The sequence below is a fragment of the Bos indicus x Bos taurus genome, chromosome 16 (genome assembly GCF_003369695.1).
Source record: "Bos indicus x Bos taurus breed Angus x Brahman F1 hybrid chromosome 16, Bos_hybrid_MaternalHap_v2.0, whole genome shotgun sequence".
Lineage (NCBI taxonomy): Eukaryota > Metazoa > Chordata > Mammalia > Artiodactyla > Bovidae > Bos > Bos indicus x Bos taurus.
The window spans coordinates 50,248,875-50,266,138 of record NC_040091.1 but is presented as its reverse complement, the minus strand read 5'-3'; the positions used below and the strand labels follow the sequence as shown (position 1 = coordinate 50,266,138).

Here is a 17,264-nt window from a genome sequence, read left to right as displayed (position 1 = left end):
GTAAGGTCCTTCGTATCTTGGGGAGGGAAGGGGGGGTGCGTGGCTCAGGCTCAGAAGAGGAAAGGACAGATTGCTGCCCAGGGACAAAGGGCCAGGGCTGGCAGGATGCCACTGCTCTGCAGGCCCATCTGAGGACCAGCCACCCTTTCATGGGTAAACGCCGGGAGTTGGTGATGGACAGGGAGGCCTGGCGTGCTGCGGTTCATGGGGTCGCAGAGTTGGACACGACTAAGTGACTGAACTGTGATGGGGACAAGGGACATGGACAGAAGAGTGTGCAGCAGGGGAGGCAGCTGCCTCCAGACACCGAAACAGCCCCACAAATGAGCAGTCACGCCAAGATCCCTCATGTCAAACTGCTTTATTACATCTTAAATAACAGTACAGTTGAATATAGGATCTATCTTGCATCCAGCTTCCTTGCAGTACATTGACTTTAAAATTAAATACAAAAGGTGAGGGACAGGGTGCAGAGAGCTCTACAGAGGTGCCGACGGGGGCGGGGGCTCATCCCACTCTCTGCGGGTCCAGGGCACAGGGCGCACAGGATGGTGCAAACACAGGTGGAGAAGCCACTGCTGCCGCTACGGGGGCGCTGGTACGGGGAGGAGGCCCGCATTGTCCCAGCACCGCTGCCCAACACTGGACGCGCACGGAACCAGGGACATCTGCGTGTTAGAAAAGTGGTCTGCCTCAGCACAAAGGCTGGTTCCCGGGAGAGGTGGGCCGTGAGGAATCCATAAGGGAGGCCAGGGACTCCGTTCCCTGTACACCCCCCACCCCATCCAACAACGATTTTGGAACAGGACTTGTTTTTTTAAAGAAAGAAAACAGTGACATCTCGCCAGGCGAGCGTGTAGAGCCGCTAACTGCACGGCCTCCAATGCGATGCGTGTGCACAGAGGGGCGACGCGAAGTGGACAGAGCGCGACGTCACAACTTCAAAGAGGTTATTTCTTAAAAGAAAAGGAACATCTAAGGACTGAGTCCTATATGCACTGTGAGCATTTCTACAGCATGCGGTTCTAAGAGCAAACCCACCCCATATGGCAAACGATCAGGTTTTTTAAAATTTAACTTAGAAAGTTTGAGATCATTATTTTCAAAACATTGATTTGTACATTGTTTCATACACAAATAACTGACTGACTCTCCACGCACAGGACGGCACCGCTCTTGAGGACGGAGGCTCGTGATGGCCGGGCGGGGCACAGGGTAGTGTCGCGCTGTTGTGTCAGCCTCCCTCCAACTTCACAAGGAGACCGGGTGAGACTAAAAACCAAACTGAGGGGAGAGGGTGGGTTGGGGGAAAGGCGCCTGACGCGGCCACTGTTCGTCCGCGTGCTCAGTTCCTTGACTTCTCAGCATCATCCTTCTACACCATGCGCACGACGGTCATGTGACACGAGACGGAAGTAAAAAAAACCAGGGACTAAATTTACATCATTAACAATCTCAGAGAGGCCACACCAGACCCTCCTTCTCTGTTTAACTACGAGCAGAAAGAAATATATTTTAAGAAGGAAATATGAATCATGTCTGCAAAATCCTGTTACAAACACAATCTAGAATTCAGAGTCAATTACAAGATGAAGTCCTCAAATTGTTTTGCATGAACATCACCAAACAGGATTATTGATCAAGATTTCAAATAAACTAGTAAAAAGGTGTGTCTGTCTTACAATTACACTCAAGTTTACCTTCTTGTTAACATTTTTATTATAGTATTTCCTTTTAAATTCATTCAAAACAAACAAAAAAAGAAAACAAAGACAATGGTCCCGGAAGGAATGCACGATTCGTTTTAGTTACAGCACAGAGATTCTTCTCTCAGTGGGAATTGTGCTCTTGGTTTCAGCAATAAGTGAGGGGAAGGTCTTGCCCTTTTGAAGTTCTGAGGGGTGCAGGGCGTCCGCGTTAGTAGGGGTAGATGGGAAATGCTATCTGCAACGCTCCAAGGCTGGAATGGTCTTCCAGTCACTGTGGCGTCCACCTGCTGTTTTAAACAGAATTGAGAGACCATGAAGAGTGGCATGGCAGCTGTACCCGCTCAGGATGGGGGCACAGCAAGTACTCAGGCTAACCACAGAGCTCACCTGCCTGCGAGCCCAGAGCAGCCACATCCAAATGACTCCAGGAGCCCCAACCCACAGCTCCCCCCATGTTGTGAGAAACGTGGCGCTGCAAGCAGGGAAGGGTGTGGGCTGCCTCTTACCTGTCAGGGTTAGTTCCAGATTTTGAGGAAGCTGTCCCAGGATCCCGTCGCCACGGCCATCCCGTCATCAGTTACCCCCAGGCAGCTCACGCGGTTGTCATGCCCGGCCAAGACCCCTGGGGGCAGAGGACAGTGTGGTCAGCCTGGGGTCCAGCCACTTGCTGAAGTGGACCCAGAAACCCCCACATCCAGTCCCTGCCAGGCCTTGGTGGTGAGGAAAGGATCCCAACACAAAGAGCACAGCACAGAGGGTGGGCCTTCAGGACAGGCTCAGCGACCCCCTCCCCCCAGACAGGGCGCCCTGTGACACTCAGTGGTCAGTGCTTGGACAATCATCAGCCACGTCTTTCCAGAGGAATCTGAAGCTGTATCTCAGAGCACCCCGTGATCTCAGGACAGAGGCTGCAGACCTGGGGGCACTCAGGGGAGCAGGAGAAGAAGAGGGGCCCCAGAGAAGGCCACAGGCCAACAGCCATGCTCCCTCTCCAGCACTGAGACAGCAAGTTCTCATCTGTACAACTTCCTTCAGTACACTTGACAACCACATACTTCACTTTGCGCTCCAACCTGTGCTTCCAGGGGTCCCTGCTGAACCTGTGCCCCAGCTCTACAATGGGAGGGTGTTACGAGGACGTGGCTGGCCTGGTCCTGCCTGCATGAGCCACATGGCACCGCCAAGAGCTTCTGGTGCCAGGGCCTGGCTCCTGTCCTTCTGCCAGCCCACATGTCGCAGCTGACATGTGCCCCATCTATCTGCAGACCCAGCGAGGCCCGGCAGCTGCCTACCTGCCCTGTCGGCCTTGAGGGCGTCCCAGACGTTGCAGTTGAAGTCGTCGTACCCTGCGAGAAGGAGGCGCCCGCTCTTGGAGAAGGAGACGGAGGTGATCCCGCAGATGATGTTGTCATGGGAGTAGGTCATGAGCTCCTGGTCCGCACGGAGGTCGAACAGCCGGCAGGTGGCATCGTCTGAGCCAGTGGCAAATGCATTGCCGTTCGGGAAGAACTGTAAAGAGCAAGCAAGCCGTGACAGTTTGCAAATGGACAGAAAGAAACACTGGAAACACAGACTGCCCCACGCAGGGTACTGTGGGCATAGGAGTTGGAGACCAGCTAGGACCAGGCTCTGGCCGCAACAGCAGACGCTGTGCAGGGACCAGGAGGGACCAGACCTGGGCAAAGAGTTGGCTTCCCGTCACCATCATGGTCCCAAGGAACAGCAAGAGTGTGGCTGTCGCCCACGGCTGGGTGCCCACAGGCGCTGGAGTCAGGCCACCTGACCACATGAAGGATGGCTCAGCAAGCAGACACTTTCTCCCCCTCCCCACCTCCAGCTCCTCAGATGGCCAGGCCCTCCTGTCAGGGCAACGTGGACGGGGGCAGGCTCCCTCCACTGCTGTGCCCTCAGAGCCCCACAGAGGCTGGCCTGACAGGGTCAGTTACGGGACTATTTGCCCTCGACGGGAGGAAGCCTCATGGTCAGTCACTGGTCGGTCACCCTGGGAGTAGAACACATGCGGGCCTCACTGGGACAGAGCGAATCACAGCTAAGTCTCCCACAGGGAGTTTTTGTCCATTCGACTGTATTTGCATAGAAAAGAGTGAACACCTAGCCCTGAAAACATTTTCCAACTGGCTGACACAGCTGCAGCTCCTGAGGACTCCAACCTGCTGACGGCCAGCCAGGGGCCCTGACCCACACCTGTGACCTCAACTCACACAGATGGCATTGATATCGGACTCATGGCCGGTGAAGGTTTGCCGGCACATCCCTTCTCGCACGTCCCAGAGTTTGGCTGAAGCGTCACAAGCACCAGAGACAAACAGTCTGGTGTCCGGAGCGAGTGAAAGGCTCATGACGTCTCCGGTGTGTCCAGTGAATGTGGTCGTCTGCTGGCCAGTCTCGATGTCCCACAGGGCACTAGAACAGAGCAACGACAGGGGTCACCCCCTTGCTTGGAAGACCAGACACGCAACAAACTCCCTCAAACCCCCAGGCCTGCAGCCAACATCCACACTTCACATAAGACAGATCCGCATCCTGTAGTGACTTTGCTCAAATGGGTTGTTACAGAGCCAAGCACACACACGACATGGGTGAGTCCACCTGGGGCTTCTCTGATTCTCACACCAGCTCACACATCAGCAGAAGAGGGAGCTGAGTCCCAGTCCAGCGGGGACACTTGTGGGCTGGGCCGCACACCTGAGCCCTGCAGGGGCTCATAAGGGGCAGCAGAAGGCCTCCAGTTGGTGCCCCTGCTGGACAGCTCCATGCCCACCGGAGCCCAGAGGCTGGGTCACTGTGGGGAGAGCACTCCATGGGACAGAGCCAAGGCTGGGGCCCATGGCTATCAGCTCGAGAGGCTACTCTAGGCCAGAGAAAAGTGAGACACAGCAGTGTGGCAAGGACGTATGCACTGTTTCTGTGCTTCCCCGACAGAAGCAAGGCCATCAGATGCTCCTTGTTCCCTGTCGGCCTCACAGAAAACCAGCTCAACCCAGCCCCCACATCTAAGCATGGGGGACCCCTCTCTAGGGCCTGAGGGACAAGCAGGAAGGAAGAAAGACAACCCCTCCACCCCAAGTCCAAAAAACATCCCTCCCAAGTGAAAAAGCTTCCAAAAATACCTTCTAATCAGAGGTTCTTCCCAAACTGGCAGTTAAGACAGACTGCAGATCTTCAGTGAGCATACACACGAAGGACACCTTACCGAGCAGGGCTGGCCAGGGGTCCCGCCCTCCCATGTGGCCTGCTGGCTCTCAGCCACCGCATCTTGCCTCAAAGAACCAGAAAAACCCACAGGGACAGTGGGAGCCTGAAATGACTCAACTTCTCAATGATTTTAAAGGATGTGTGTTGGTGCCACAAGTGAACACTTCACAGAGTTTCAGTGTCTTCCACCAATAAGGTGGAGGAAACTCCTGGGACACCTGCTACTTTGAAGCTGTGCTCAGAGCCCAGAGGGAGGCAGCGCTCACCTGAGGGGGCTGAAGCACACCCCCCAAGGCTATTAACTGTGGCCCAGGAAGGTGAACTGTGAGGAAGAGACAAGCAGGTGTTCCACGCAGAGCTCTCGTTTCAAAATCAGTTCTTAGTTGTTCAAAACTGAAACTTCACATCTACACAGATCACCACGAACTGGCCCACCTCTCTGCACCATGTCTGAAGCCCCAGAGCCGTGTCCAGTTACAGTGGCCTAGCTGAGGGCTTTCCTGTGGCTCAGCTGCGCGGCGGGGAGAACAGTGTGAGACAGGTTCAGCGCACTAGGACTCACCAGGTGGTGTCTCCAGAGCTGGTAACAATCTGATTGTCATCCAGAAAACGGCAGCAGGACAGGTAACCTGGAAAACAGACCCAACAATGGCCCCAGCTGTAAGCACCTGACTCTACATCTTGTAAATGGAGTGACCACTGTGGGAAGGCCCACGCAAGGTGAGGCAAACGCCACGTCCACTACCTGTGGCCCTGCCCTGTGTGCTGGAAAGAGGGACAAAGCCACACAGACTGCAGGCACTGCGGGCAACAGCAGAGCCACAGGACTGGGCACGAGGAGGAAGGAGGCGCCCTGAGCACACACGCGTCCTCCCGGCCCCTGACGTGGCAGGAGGAGCCAGGACGGAGGGTCTGCAGGGGCAAGAGACTGGGGTGCAGAGACGGAGGCAGACCTGCTTCTGTGGGACAAGTGCGGGCTCAGCGTGGAAACCGCTGTGTGTCACTCAGTTCCGCGACCCCAACAGCATGAGAGGTGAGGCAGAGCCTCGCACCAAGGCCAGGTCCCAGCCTGCATCCCCTTTTGGAATAAGGAAGGGCAAACACGAAGAAGATCCATTCTGTAGGGCCTACATTTGATTTCTCCTGAATAAGCCCTGTTCACCACCATCTCTGTTGTCTTAGCACAAGTGACTCTGAGGACTGCATATATGGAGTGAGCACCCCACCCGGGAGGCCCAGGGACAGTGGCAGGGCAGCCCCTGACCCCAGCCGGCTCTTCCCAGGCCACACAGAGCCACGTGTGATGCTGTGTCACTCAGTAAAACCAAAGACAAAATACACACCAAGAGAGGAGAAGCCTGATGACAGCTGCTGATATGGAAAGCATAAGGTTGTTGAGAAAACAAAGCCTTTACCTAACATATTACCTCACTGTCTCCCATAGAAGAAAGAGAGACAATTTCAGAATATCAGTTCTGTGCCTAGACAAGGACATGTGGTCAAGTGCTCCCTAGAGTCCACATCATGTCCACAGGACACCGGGGACCACATGGGTGCCCTCAGGGGCTCCTCCCAAGGTCCCCGAGCTCCTCTCCAAGAACAGCTCTCACTTCCTGGCACACTGCCACCCTCATACAAGCCAGTCTTCCAGGATCCAGTCCTGGAGCCTCCAGCACTACCCTGTCCGACTGGAGAGCACAGCCGACTGGAAAGAGCACTGTGCTTGTGTGCCCTTAACAAAATCCCTTCCCCCTGGCTGTATATGAATTTATGTGTACCTGTATGTGTGTGCCCTCACCAGAACCCTTCCTCATGGGGGTGTGTGTGTGTGTATGTGTGTGTGTGTGCGTGTTTGTGCAATGTGTGCACCCTAAGTAGAATCCCTTTCCCAAGAGTGTGGGTGTGTGCACGTGAGTGTGCCTGTGTGCCCTCAGCAGGACCTCTTCCCTGCAGTTTGTGTGTGCACATGTATCCCTGTGTGTGTCCTCAGCAGAAAGGTGGCTGGCCCAGGCACTGGTGCCTTTCCAGAGTCCCAGAGGGTCAGGGAAACAGACAAACATGGCACCGAGTGGGGGTGTGCAGGGCCTCTCTGAGACCCGAGTGGCAGCAGGACGGCCTGATGGAGGGACAAGCAGGCCACGGTCCAGAGGGAGGAGGCCTGGGATGAAGCAGGACGGGCCCTCTCTCCTCCTACAGCCCACCCTGCTGGCTCCTGTCACGGAAAAAGGAACCAACAGGCCAGGGGCCCCGGACAGCAAAGACAGCCAGCCCACAAACATGAAGCGCTCGCCACCGCAGGACGGCGGGCCATCACGGCCCCAAGGAAGTTCGGGCTAAACTCCTGACCAGGCGATCCCAGGAAGACACTCGTCTGCACTGGGATGGGAGGGTCAGGAAAGAAAAAGGCACTTTCAGGGCATTACTGATTTCTCAAACACATGATCTAATAATGCCTTTTTGCCAAAACAGCACTCAAAAGGTTATTCTGTATGTAATGTAGTCTCAACAACAACAAACACTCAGTCTCAAGGCTGGATGCTCAGTCCCTGAGTAGTTTCCAGAGGGCACCTTGCACTCTGCAAGACAGACAACTTAGATGAGACATGTGAGGACAGAGCGCCGTCTGACAGGTGCTCCCTCGGCCCCGCAAGCGCTCCCACAGCCTGGGAGGCCAACTTGAAAGAAGGAATCTCGGCTTGCTCCAGGTGGGCCCCGTATCTTATAGAAACAACAGCAACATGAAACTGCTCACAAGAGCCTCCTTCTTGAGGCTGTACAAGCTTGATGCCTGCCCCGACTCTGCAGACACCATCAAGCATGAGGGCCTGCTGAGAAGAGCACCCAGATGGGTTTTATTGCAACTGAGTTCTAAGATCCTTCAAGAAAATGTCCCAACCCTGGCTTAATGCTCAGGCCTGAGACGCCTGAATGAGGGCTACCAATGCCCTCAGATGAAGTTAGGAAGGACAGAGACGAGACAGACCACACATGCTCCAATCTACTGAGTCCACTGACCTTTCACACCCTCGCCCGACTAAAGGGAGGCTACGTGAAGCTCATCGAACATTAACCTTTACTGATCTGAAGCATCATGTCTGAAGTCACAAATACCCTTAAGATGTCGAATGTTTAAAACATACCACTCAGCTCTCAAGAAGTAAGAGTTCACAATGCATGAAGGAAACACAATTTCTAATGCATTCTAATACTAGTTTTATTTTTTCTTTCAGCAAACAAAGTGTTAAAAAATTTAAAAGATTTAATTAAAAATGGAAGTCCATACACTGAACTGGATAATAAAAGATTGATAAACAGTAAGAACGTTTTTTAAGTGTTGTGAGTTCACTGACACTGTAAGCAAAGTGTCTTATGAAGGGTGCTCACTGGACAGAAGCCCCGTTCACAAGGATGGGGCAGGCAGGCTAGGCTGGGTTCCACCCCCAGGAGTAACCTTCCTATAACAACTATGAGCTCTGGACAAATATAAAGCAAACTCCTACAAACACTGGAAGCAGCAGACGACAAACTGCAGGGAAGCCTGCACTTGGAGGCACTGGGGGACCTTGCTTTTCAGGTGCTGTGCCTGCAGGCAGGTCCCCTCCTGCGACAGCCACAACCACGCAGCCACACCTCAGACAGCATATCTGTGGCCCAACTTCCTTGAGCAGCCAGTTAAGGGTTCTGGGCAACCACAGCCAGAAAGTGAAAGAAGAAAACCTAGAAAGGAGAAAGCCATACAAGGCCCTAAAAAATCACACACCGACTCCCCCACATCTGTCCAAAGCACACACAGGCAAGGCAGCTGAGCCCACACAGCATGGCTGCTGCCCACAGGACCACACGGCAGGATTCCAGGAGAGTAGTCTGCACAATACAACAGCCGCAAAAGCCCAGGATACAAGTCAAATCACTAGATGCACCAAGAAGCAGGAAAATGTCACCTACATTTGAGAGGAAGGAGCCACCAAGACCAACCTCAAGGGACTGACTGCTAGAACTGGCAGACAAGAATTCTAAAGGCAGCTCTTGGAACAGCTGACAAAGATCCTATGCTCATTATAAATTAAAAAAGACAGGAAATCTCAGCAGAGAAACGAGAACCATTTTTTAAAAAGCAAACAAATTGTAGAATTGAACAAGTAAACATCTGACTTAAATGGCTTGCTGGGTGGTCTTAACACCACCATGGAGGTGACAGAAGTCACATGCACTAGAGGACGGCTATGGAGAAGCGGGAGGTGTAATCTAAGAGATGACGTGAATGCACAGCAGAGAGCACCAAGCACAGAAAGTGGACCTCTAAAATTTCCCCAATTTAGTGAAAGACAGAAGTTTACCAAGTCAAGGTGTTGAAGCACAATAAACAAAGAAAATCACTCCAAGGCACATCAGTCAAACTGCTGAAAAATAAAGAAAAATCTTTAAAATGCTAAAAGAAAATAATACCAACCCCAATGAAATATATCAGCAAAAATATTCTTCAGGACTGAAGGATAGTCAGTATTTTCAGGTGAGGACAGACAGAATTCCTTGCTGAGATACAAACCAACTGTAAGAAGTGCTAAAGCAAGCCCCTCAGGCTGAAGGGCACCCAGGAGAAAGCGCATATCTACAGGAAGGAATGAGCACCAGAAATGGTACAGACTTGAGTAAATGTAAAAGACTATTCAATTTTCTTCAAATGGCTAAGCATGTTTAAAGGAAAAAGTGTAACAATATACTGGGGGCTTATAACACACAAGGATGCAAGACCTAAAAAAAGAAAAGTTTCTAAAGGGTAAGGAAGGGCAGGAAATGGACATTTATGGCTACAAGACTCTTGCCTTTCACGTAAATGGACTCAACAAAATTGGCCGCACCTTAAGAATCGTTAATGTACGCTGTAATCCCTACATAACCCCTAAAATATAATTCAAAGAGGTAACCAAGAAGCCAACAGATACAACTATAAAATAGAATTCTAAACAATCAGGTAACCCAAAAGAAGGCGGGAAAGGAGAGGTCATCATAAACCCCAGTCCATCTGTAATGCAGGGAGCAGACACGGAGCTCACACTACTAGAGAGACAGAGACATGCAGAGTAGACAACGGACTGTGTTTATAAACCCAGTTACGCAGACGGAAGAAATACACCATGCAAACAGTCAGCCTAAGAAGGCTGGAATGGTTGCAAGAACATCAGATAAAGCCTACTTTCCAGCAGAGGTTCTGAGAGAGGAAGAGGGTCAGTTCTTAAGAATGACAGTCAGGAACATAACTGCTTCCACTGACATAAGTCAGAATACAAGAAGCAGAAATGCCCAGAATGAAGGGAGAAAGAGAGAAATCCACCCCACCTCAGCAACTTACAAAACTAAAGACACAGAAAATGTGAATAGCGTCAAAGTCCTGCTCTGACAAACACACTGAGAACTGCCCCACAGCCTGGCCTCCTGAGCACACGCAGCACGTCCTTGTCAGACCACCTGCTCCTCGGGAAGTGAGCCTCCACAAATGTAAAAACTCAACCAATACAGAACATTGTTTCTGAACATAACTGCATTTAATCAGAAACAACAGGTTATCAAAATGGTGCTAAACATATTTCCACTGAATGACAACATAGCTAAAGCCACACTTGGAGGGGAGTTTACAGCTTTAAAGGCTCAATTTGAAAAAGAAGGAAGGCCTAAGGTTCCACCTTAATAAGAAGCTAGAGTTAAGAAGGAAGCAACCCCAAAGCCAACAAAAGGCAGGAAATGACACAGAACAGAAATCAGTACAATACAGGCAGTGTATCTTTAAAAATTTAAGAATATACAATTAACCGGCCAGAATCAATTTAACAGACACAATGTCTGAATGATGTCAAAAGGACGCCAGTAACTATGATAATTCTCTGGTTGCATGTGAAATACATGAGCAGAGGGTGTAGTTGTGAATGAGGATACAGCAAGAGAAGTAAAATAACTGGGGTGAGACCTTCTTTTCCAGAAATGTTATGTCTTTTGTAATGAATAATAATTGTCACAGGTAAATTGAACTTAAAACAACCCACTATCTAACAGTTCCAGCAGGCTCCGTTCAGGAGACCCGGGCCTACAGGACTGTTCCGCCCTGTGCAGCATGAGTGCTGGTCAGTAATCAGTCAGGGTGCATATGTGTGTGCACAAGTGGACACAGGTATGTGTAACATGCGTGTTTAGATTAGGAAACCCTTGTGGAAAAGTGCTCAAGATGAATATGGTTCAGAAGCAGAGAAGAGAATGAACTATGTCATGCTGATATGGAAAGAAGTGGGCCACCAGCTACTACACAGTGACCCAAGTACCCAGGATCCTTGAAAACCAGACACTATAGTGACTTAAACCCAAAGGCTTCCTACTGGTAAAAGTGTATCAAGGCCTGTCTTTGATTTCACTTTCAGAGTATCTCTGGCCATTACTGCAGCCAATCTCATAAAACAACTACTGAGAAGAGGCAAGTGTCCATAGAACGGAACTAATAATGCCTGGCCACAGCACACATGACTGTGACTTTATTGATGAGAATGTGTACCTGTGTGTCCAGCCAGCTCACGACTCACACGTACATTCCCTTCACGAGTTTTCAGATTGTAAATGGAGCAGATGTTATCCAGGCCTCCACAGGCCACGTAGTTCCCAGAAGGGGCATAAGCGCACGTCATGACCCACGAGGAGCGCAGAGGGATGGCATGGACCTGAAGGGCAGAACACACATGATGTGAGCGTGCGGCTCAGACACATCGCCTACCGACACTGGGATCCTGCTTCTTGTCTTCAACTGTCACTGCCCCAGAGGTGACACGGCAAGACACTGGCCAAAATTAGTTTGAAAATAATTTTTATGGGTAGCCAAATGAAGGAAAAATTTAATTAGAAATTCAGTGCTGCACAACAATTTAATGTAGAGTTTTTATTTTAATTGCTGCACTGCTTGGCTTTTAGGATCAGTTTCCTGACCAGGGATCAAACCCTGGCCTTTGGCAGTGAAAATGTGGAGTCATAACCACTGGCCCACCAGAGAATCCCAAATGCAGATTTATTACAGTCAGGCAGGCACTTCAGGAATACCAGCAAAGCCTCCAAATTGAAATTACATGTTAAGACAAAAACATTTCATTGGCCTATCAAAATGACTATAAAATTAATTCACAAACTCAAGTATTTTTAGTGAAGTAATCAAACTAGACATTACTATAATTAATCCTACAACACACCTCCCTGTGTTTGAGATTTAAGTACCGCAATCTTTTTATACACATTTGGTATTCTCCAGCAAAATACAACTGAATTTTGTCTGCTATACACATTTAGACCAACGACAATACTTTTTCCATTCAATATGGATTGAACAATCTTGGATTAAATTTTTTAAATAATTTATACTTTAAAGTATAATATCTTTCAGGTTATTTCTTGTGAAAACTAGTCACTAATGGAAAACTATACTTCTGCATTTTTAAATAAAACATGAGATTTCCCATGAGCTAAAATTGGATTCCTGGCTCCTAGAAACATGGAGGAGGCCCTCCCTCCACCTGCTTTGTAGGGAAGACCAACCATGCCATAAGAGTTCAGCCTGGCAGCACAGGCTACACGTGCCAGCTATGTGACCAGGTTTCCATCTGGCCCAAACCAACTTTACTCTAAAAGTGACACCCCTGTGCTCCTCCGCCCTCTCCTTTACAAACTGTACGTAAGTGAACCCAGAGTTTAAACACCCGCCTTTGCCCGGGCTGGTCCAGGTCATGGTCTGCAGTGCCTACCTTGTTTGTGGTGTAGCTGTCCCAGATAATAAGTTTACCATCCTGCGAGGCACTGACTAGAAGCCTGGAGCAGAGACAAAAGCAAACTCGTCAGCAACACTGGAGCCTCCCCAAAGACAGCAAATGAAAACTAAATTCTCATGACAACTAACACATACTTCAATGGTACATTCCCTTGAGATAATCCCCAGCCAAGTTCTAATTGTTACACCAACTCTGAAAGCATGAGAAGAAAACACCCGCACAGGTAAGAGTGCAGGCCTGACGGTGCCTGTCTTCAGGTGCAGACCCAGCCGCAGCCCCTCAGCTATTCAGATAAGACACGCTGGTTGCCTAGAGCTGCTCTCTGGGGGTTTCTGGTCGCCATACACCAGATCTGAAGCCCACAGATCTTTCATGAGTCAAACGTGGTAGGAAATATTTAGTATATAATTTTATGCTCCATTCTGACACATAAAAATCATAAAGGACTAATAAGTTTTTAGATACTCAGAATTTATAACCCATTTCTCACCAAAATGGGAATCCAGGTCTCCTAGAACCATGAAGGAACTGCCTTCCCACCTGCCTTGAAGAGAGATGCCAATGTAAAGCACAGCTGTGCCTGGTCCCACAGAAGAGCCTAACGAACATTTTTTGTGCCAAGTTTCTTGCTCCTGTCAGTTGGGCTAAGCACAGACCCTGTGTGTTGAAGAGGTGCTTTGTCTGCATTTGCACAGAGGGACAGATGTTGCCAAAGGAAAGCATGACCAATAGGCAAAGGAACTGCAAACGCGAGTACTCCAGGAACCAGCCCCTCCTGGACAACCTGGGGACTCTGCCCTACAGGTGACGCTGCTCCAGGACGGGTGAGAAGGTACCCATGGAGAGACCTGTCAGTGGGGTGGACACGGAGAAGGGTCTGTCATTTCAGAGACTGCATCAAAACACAGTCTCAACCATCTCAGACACAAGTGCATTTGGCTTCTTGACCTGCTCAAACCTGGAGGTACCATCACTTGAGTCAGTCTGACAACTGATCTTATGTTCTGATGCACAGACTCCTTCATGTGGAGTCTGGCAGGGAATACACATGTGTTCAGCTCTGCATGACAACACTAATTCCAGTGCAGGCTCCAACTCTATTATTTTGGAGATGCAATTTCTTAAAGCAAATCCCTGCCTTGAGGTGCAGTTATAAATACATCAGGCACTTGAAAGACCCTGTGTATCAGATCAAGGGTCACTTGGCGGCTCTATTACTTTCAGCCCCTCTAAGTACAGGTTGGCTGGAACATCAGAGCCAACGTAAAGAAGCTCATCCCCTGGGAAGGTCACCTCTACAAAGGTCTCCTCGTCAGAAAGCTTAATATCTGCTGACGTGCCCAGGGTTGTAAACTTTAAGCAGCCCTGATCCCCCAGAAGGTGAGAGAAGACACACCTCTTAATCCCCAAGAGGACTGCCATGAGGCCCTGGCTCCTTCTGTCTCCCACCTCCTCGGAGCACAGAGGCAGAGCCAGGAGAAGGCTGAAAGCCCCAGTCCGGGTCCCAAGGCCTCCCCTTCCTGCACACTCACAAGCCTGGATGGATTAGCAGTGTTTCCCTCTCAACTGTATCACTTTGGCAGATTTCAGAAAAGGGAGAAAAGGTTTAACATTAATTCACATGATTGAAAGAGACTCTCAAACATTATAAAAAGTAGACTTTATATATACAAATTACAATACATTGATAAACATATTATACATGTAATACGTACTGACACAAACACACCCACACGCCTCACTGTGGGCATCTCCTATAGCTTTATCTCCCCCTGAAAAATCTCTAAATTTATTCACTTGTTTTTAAAGTATTTATTTATCTGGCTGTGCCAGGTCTTGGCTGTGGCACGAAGGATCTCCAGTCTTCACTGGTGCATGTGAACTCTTAGTTGTGGCATGTGGGATCTAGTTCCCTGACCAGGAATCAAATACAGGCCCCTGCACTGGGAACGTGGAGTCTTACCTACTGGACCACCAGGCAAGTCCCTCTCCTATAGTTTTAAAATACAACCAGCTAACTACTGTGATAGTCTGAGAATACCCATGAACCACACAAATATAATAAAATAACTGGTATTGCCAAATTATTATTGTGACTCATTAACCCTGAGTCATGAAAAAAGTTGTATAATAAACTTTGATGTCTATGAAGATGCGATAAACAAAATGTACATCCAAAACATTAAAAAAAAAAAATTCTGATATTAAAGTAGAAAATTTTACTCTCCAAGAAACATGGCTATCTAGGGGGGAAAGTCTCCGAAGGGCTCTGGATAGCAGGAGTTCTCCTTGGTATCATTTTTTGTTTTCCTGGTTTATGATTATAAAACAGCCCTCGTGTAAGGGCATTATACCAGTAATTGCCATTTGAAGAGCATCTGTAAAACACACGTCCATGTACCCTACACCGTCCAAGAAAGTGAACAGGCCAGGTGGTGCACAGCAGCCTTCCGGGTACTCTGCCTGACCCTGCTCCTTGGGGACCACGACCCTGAATTGGAGCTGCTGCTTCCTCACGTTTGCACCTTCCACCACCGGATTCCCAAGCACAGTTTGTGTTCGAACCAGAGGGCATGCAGAGCCTTGAGGATGTGGTCAGGACACCTGCATAATCTAGGGGTTCCCTGCCCCCTAAGCCCCTCTCTTCATCGTCACAGCTCTGGCCGCACACTTGCCATAGTTCTTTGACCACAGCTCTCAGTCACCTCTCAGGACACAAGTGACACATCACTGTCCATCCAACTTCCTGTCAAACCAGGACACTGATGTTCCCACAGATCAGGAAAGACCCCAAAGGTAAGACACTATATGATTACCATCTATTTTTTTAGAAAAGAGTCTAAGATGGATGGATTAGTAAGGGCAATTTTCCTTTTTTCCTCTTCTATTCTTTCTGATCATTGCCATCATTAACAGGATCTAAGTTAGCTCTCATTTGCATTTGGAATTATATGGGATACTGTACAGAACAAGCTAAAAATAGAATCTTTTGTTCTATAGCTGTGGACACACTAAAGCAGCCAATTTCACGAACAAAGGAAAAAAATACCAAGCAGAAAATTCCTGACAATTAAAACATGAAAAAAATGCAACTCAAAGAAAAGCATCTGATGCTCAAAGTATAACATGTTAGGTATCTGAAAAAACACATTACAGTTACAACATCACATGGCTTTTTCTTTAATTATTTGGGAGGAAAAGTGGAGAAAGATTCCCAGTACCCTCCAACAGGAAGATAGAAGGAGCTGGATGGATTTCATTTCGGCAATGCTGCAGGTGAAGGGAAACAGGGGACGAGGAAGGGGAAGGAGGCCCAGAGAGGAATGGTGAGTAGTCACTTAGAAAGAGGTGTGAACACAGGCAGAATTCAAGGAACAGAGGGATCGCTAGAGAAAAGGGGGTGGGGCGGGCAGGCCAGGGAGAGTCAGAGACAGCACCTCTCATGCACATGCTCTGTGCCCCAGTGCAGGCCCTCAGGACACACACGTCACTGTTTTAACTCTCCCAACACCGCATGGACTGGCTTCTGATCCCTGAACCAGGTCACCAAAACCAGGAGAGGATGTGGTCATGAGGCCATGAGAACAGGCTGGAAAGAAGAGCCATGGCACAGTGGGCAGGTCACCCTTCAAGATGGCACAGAGGGGACAGGTCAGCCCCCCGGTGACACAGAGGACAGGTACCCCCGATCCTGAGGTGACACGGGCGCTGTGCCATGGAGCTGGGAAGACAAAGCTGAAGGGAGGGTGGTGACAGGGGAACGGCAGCGTGGCCAGCTGTCCTGTGTGCTACACGTCTGACAGCAGTGCCCAGTTTTTTCTTTACCAATCCCAGCCTGTGAGCTCTGGCCCCAACCATGAATGCCCACATGCCCGCGTTCCGGCCCACACACCTGGAGTCGGTGCCCCAGTGCATGGCATAGATCTTGGCCAAGTGTCCCCTCAGCGTCCTCCTGGTGCGCATCTGGATTCTTCCCACAGGGTCGATGTTGTTTGTGATCTTAAAAATAGAAGTTACCAAGAATTAACAGTACGGGAGGCACACCCTCCCCCTGCCCCCGCTGCTGAAGTCTCCTTCACGCCCACAATACTCAGTGACGCCACCGCCCTGGATGGCTGTGCCTGCCTGGCTCCTGCCAGTTAGCCCGGCCTCGCTCCATTGTGAGGCCCCACGGCAGGCGCAGCAGCTTGGTGCTGGCCCAGAGCCTCCTGCCCCCATCAGCACACTAACTGGCCATCCAGGCCCAGCTCCTCCTGCCTCTGTCCGGCCCTCAAAGGCTGCTCTTCCTCCTAATTACAGTCTCCTCACCATCTAACAGGGCTCCAGGAACACAGACTGCTTGGTGCTGTGTGTGCTGAGCTGGACAAAAGTGGTCATCTCTCCTGCACTCTGGAGTTTAGGGCACAAAATTGCATGTGCACACGTACTGTTCACCCAGCACACAAGAGCCTGACGTTCATGACTCTGGATCAACAAACGGAGTAAGTGTGTCACCACAGTGGGCTTTAAAAAACATAGAGTCCAAAGTGCATCTGAGAATTCAAAT

At 49.8% G+C, this 17,264-nt stretch overlaps 1 protein-coding gene across 2 annotated transcripts in view; it reads right to left on the bottom strand.

The window, feature by feature from the left end:
* Positions 1–342: 342 nt before the first annotated feature.
* GNB1 (G protein subunit beta 1) overlaps positions 343–17,264 on the bottom strand; it is a 77,134-nt gene continuing 60,212 nt past the window's right edge. The window contains exons 4-11 of one of the 2 annotated variants that reach the window (XM_027565166.1): positions 16,611–16,717; positions 12,695–12,758; positions 11,464–11,626; positions 5,488–5,554; positions 3,932–4,133; positions 3,002–3,218; positions 2,216–2,331; positions 343–1,996 (exon numbers count right to left, since the gene is read on the bottom strand). In XM_027565166.1, the coding sequence (XP_027420967.1) occupies positions 2,225–2,331; positions 3,002–3,218; positions 3,932–4,133; positions 5,488–5,554; positions 11,464–11,626; positions 12,695–12,758; positions 16,611–16,717 (927 nt within the window). In that variant the 3' untranslated portion in view covers positions 343–1,996; positions 2,216–2,224. The remainder of the gene's footprint in view (positions 1,997–2,215; positions 2,332–3,001; positions 3,219–3,931; positions 4,134–5,487; positions 5,555–11,463; positions 11,627–12,694; positions 12,759–16,610; positions 16,718–17,264) is intronic. The other variant, XM_027565165.1, reaches the window with a different exon arrangement.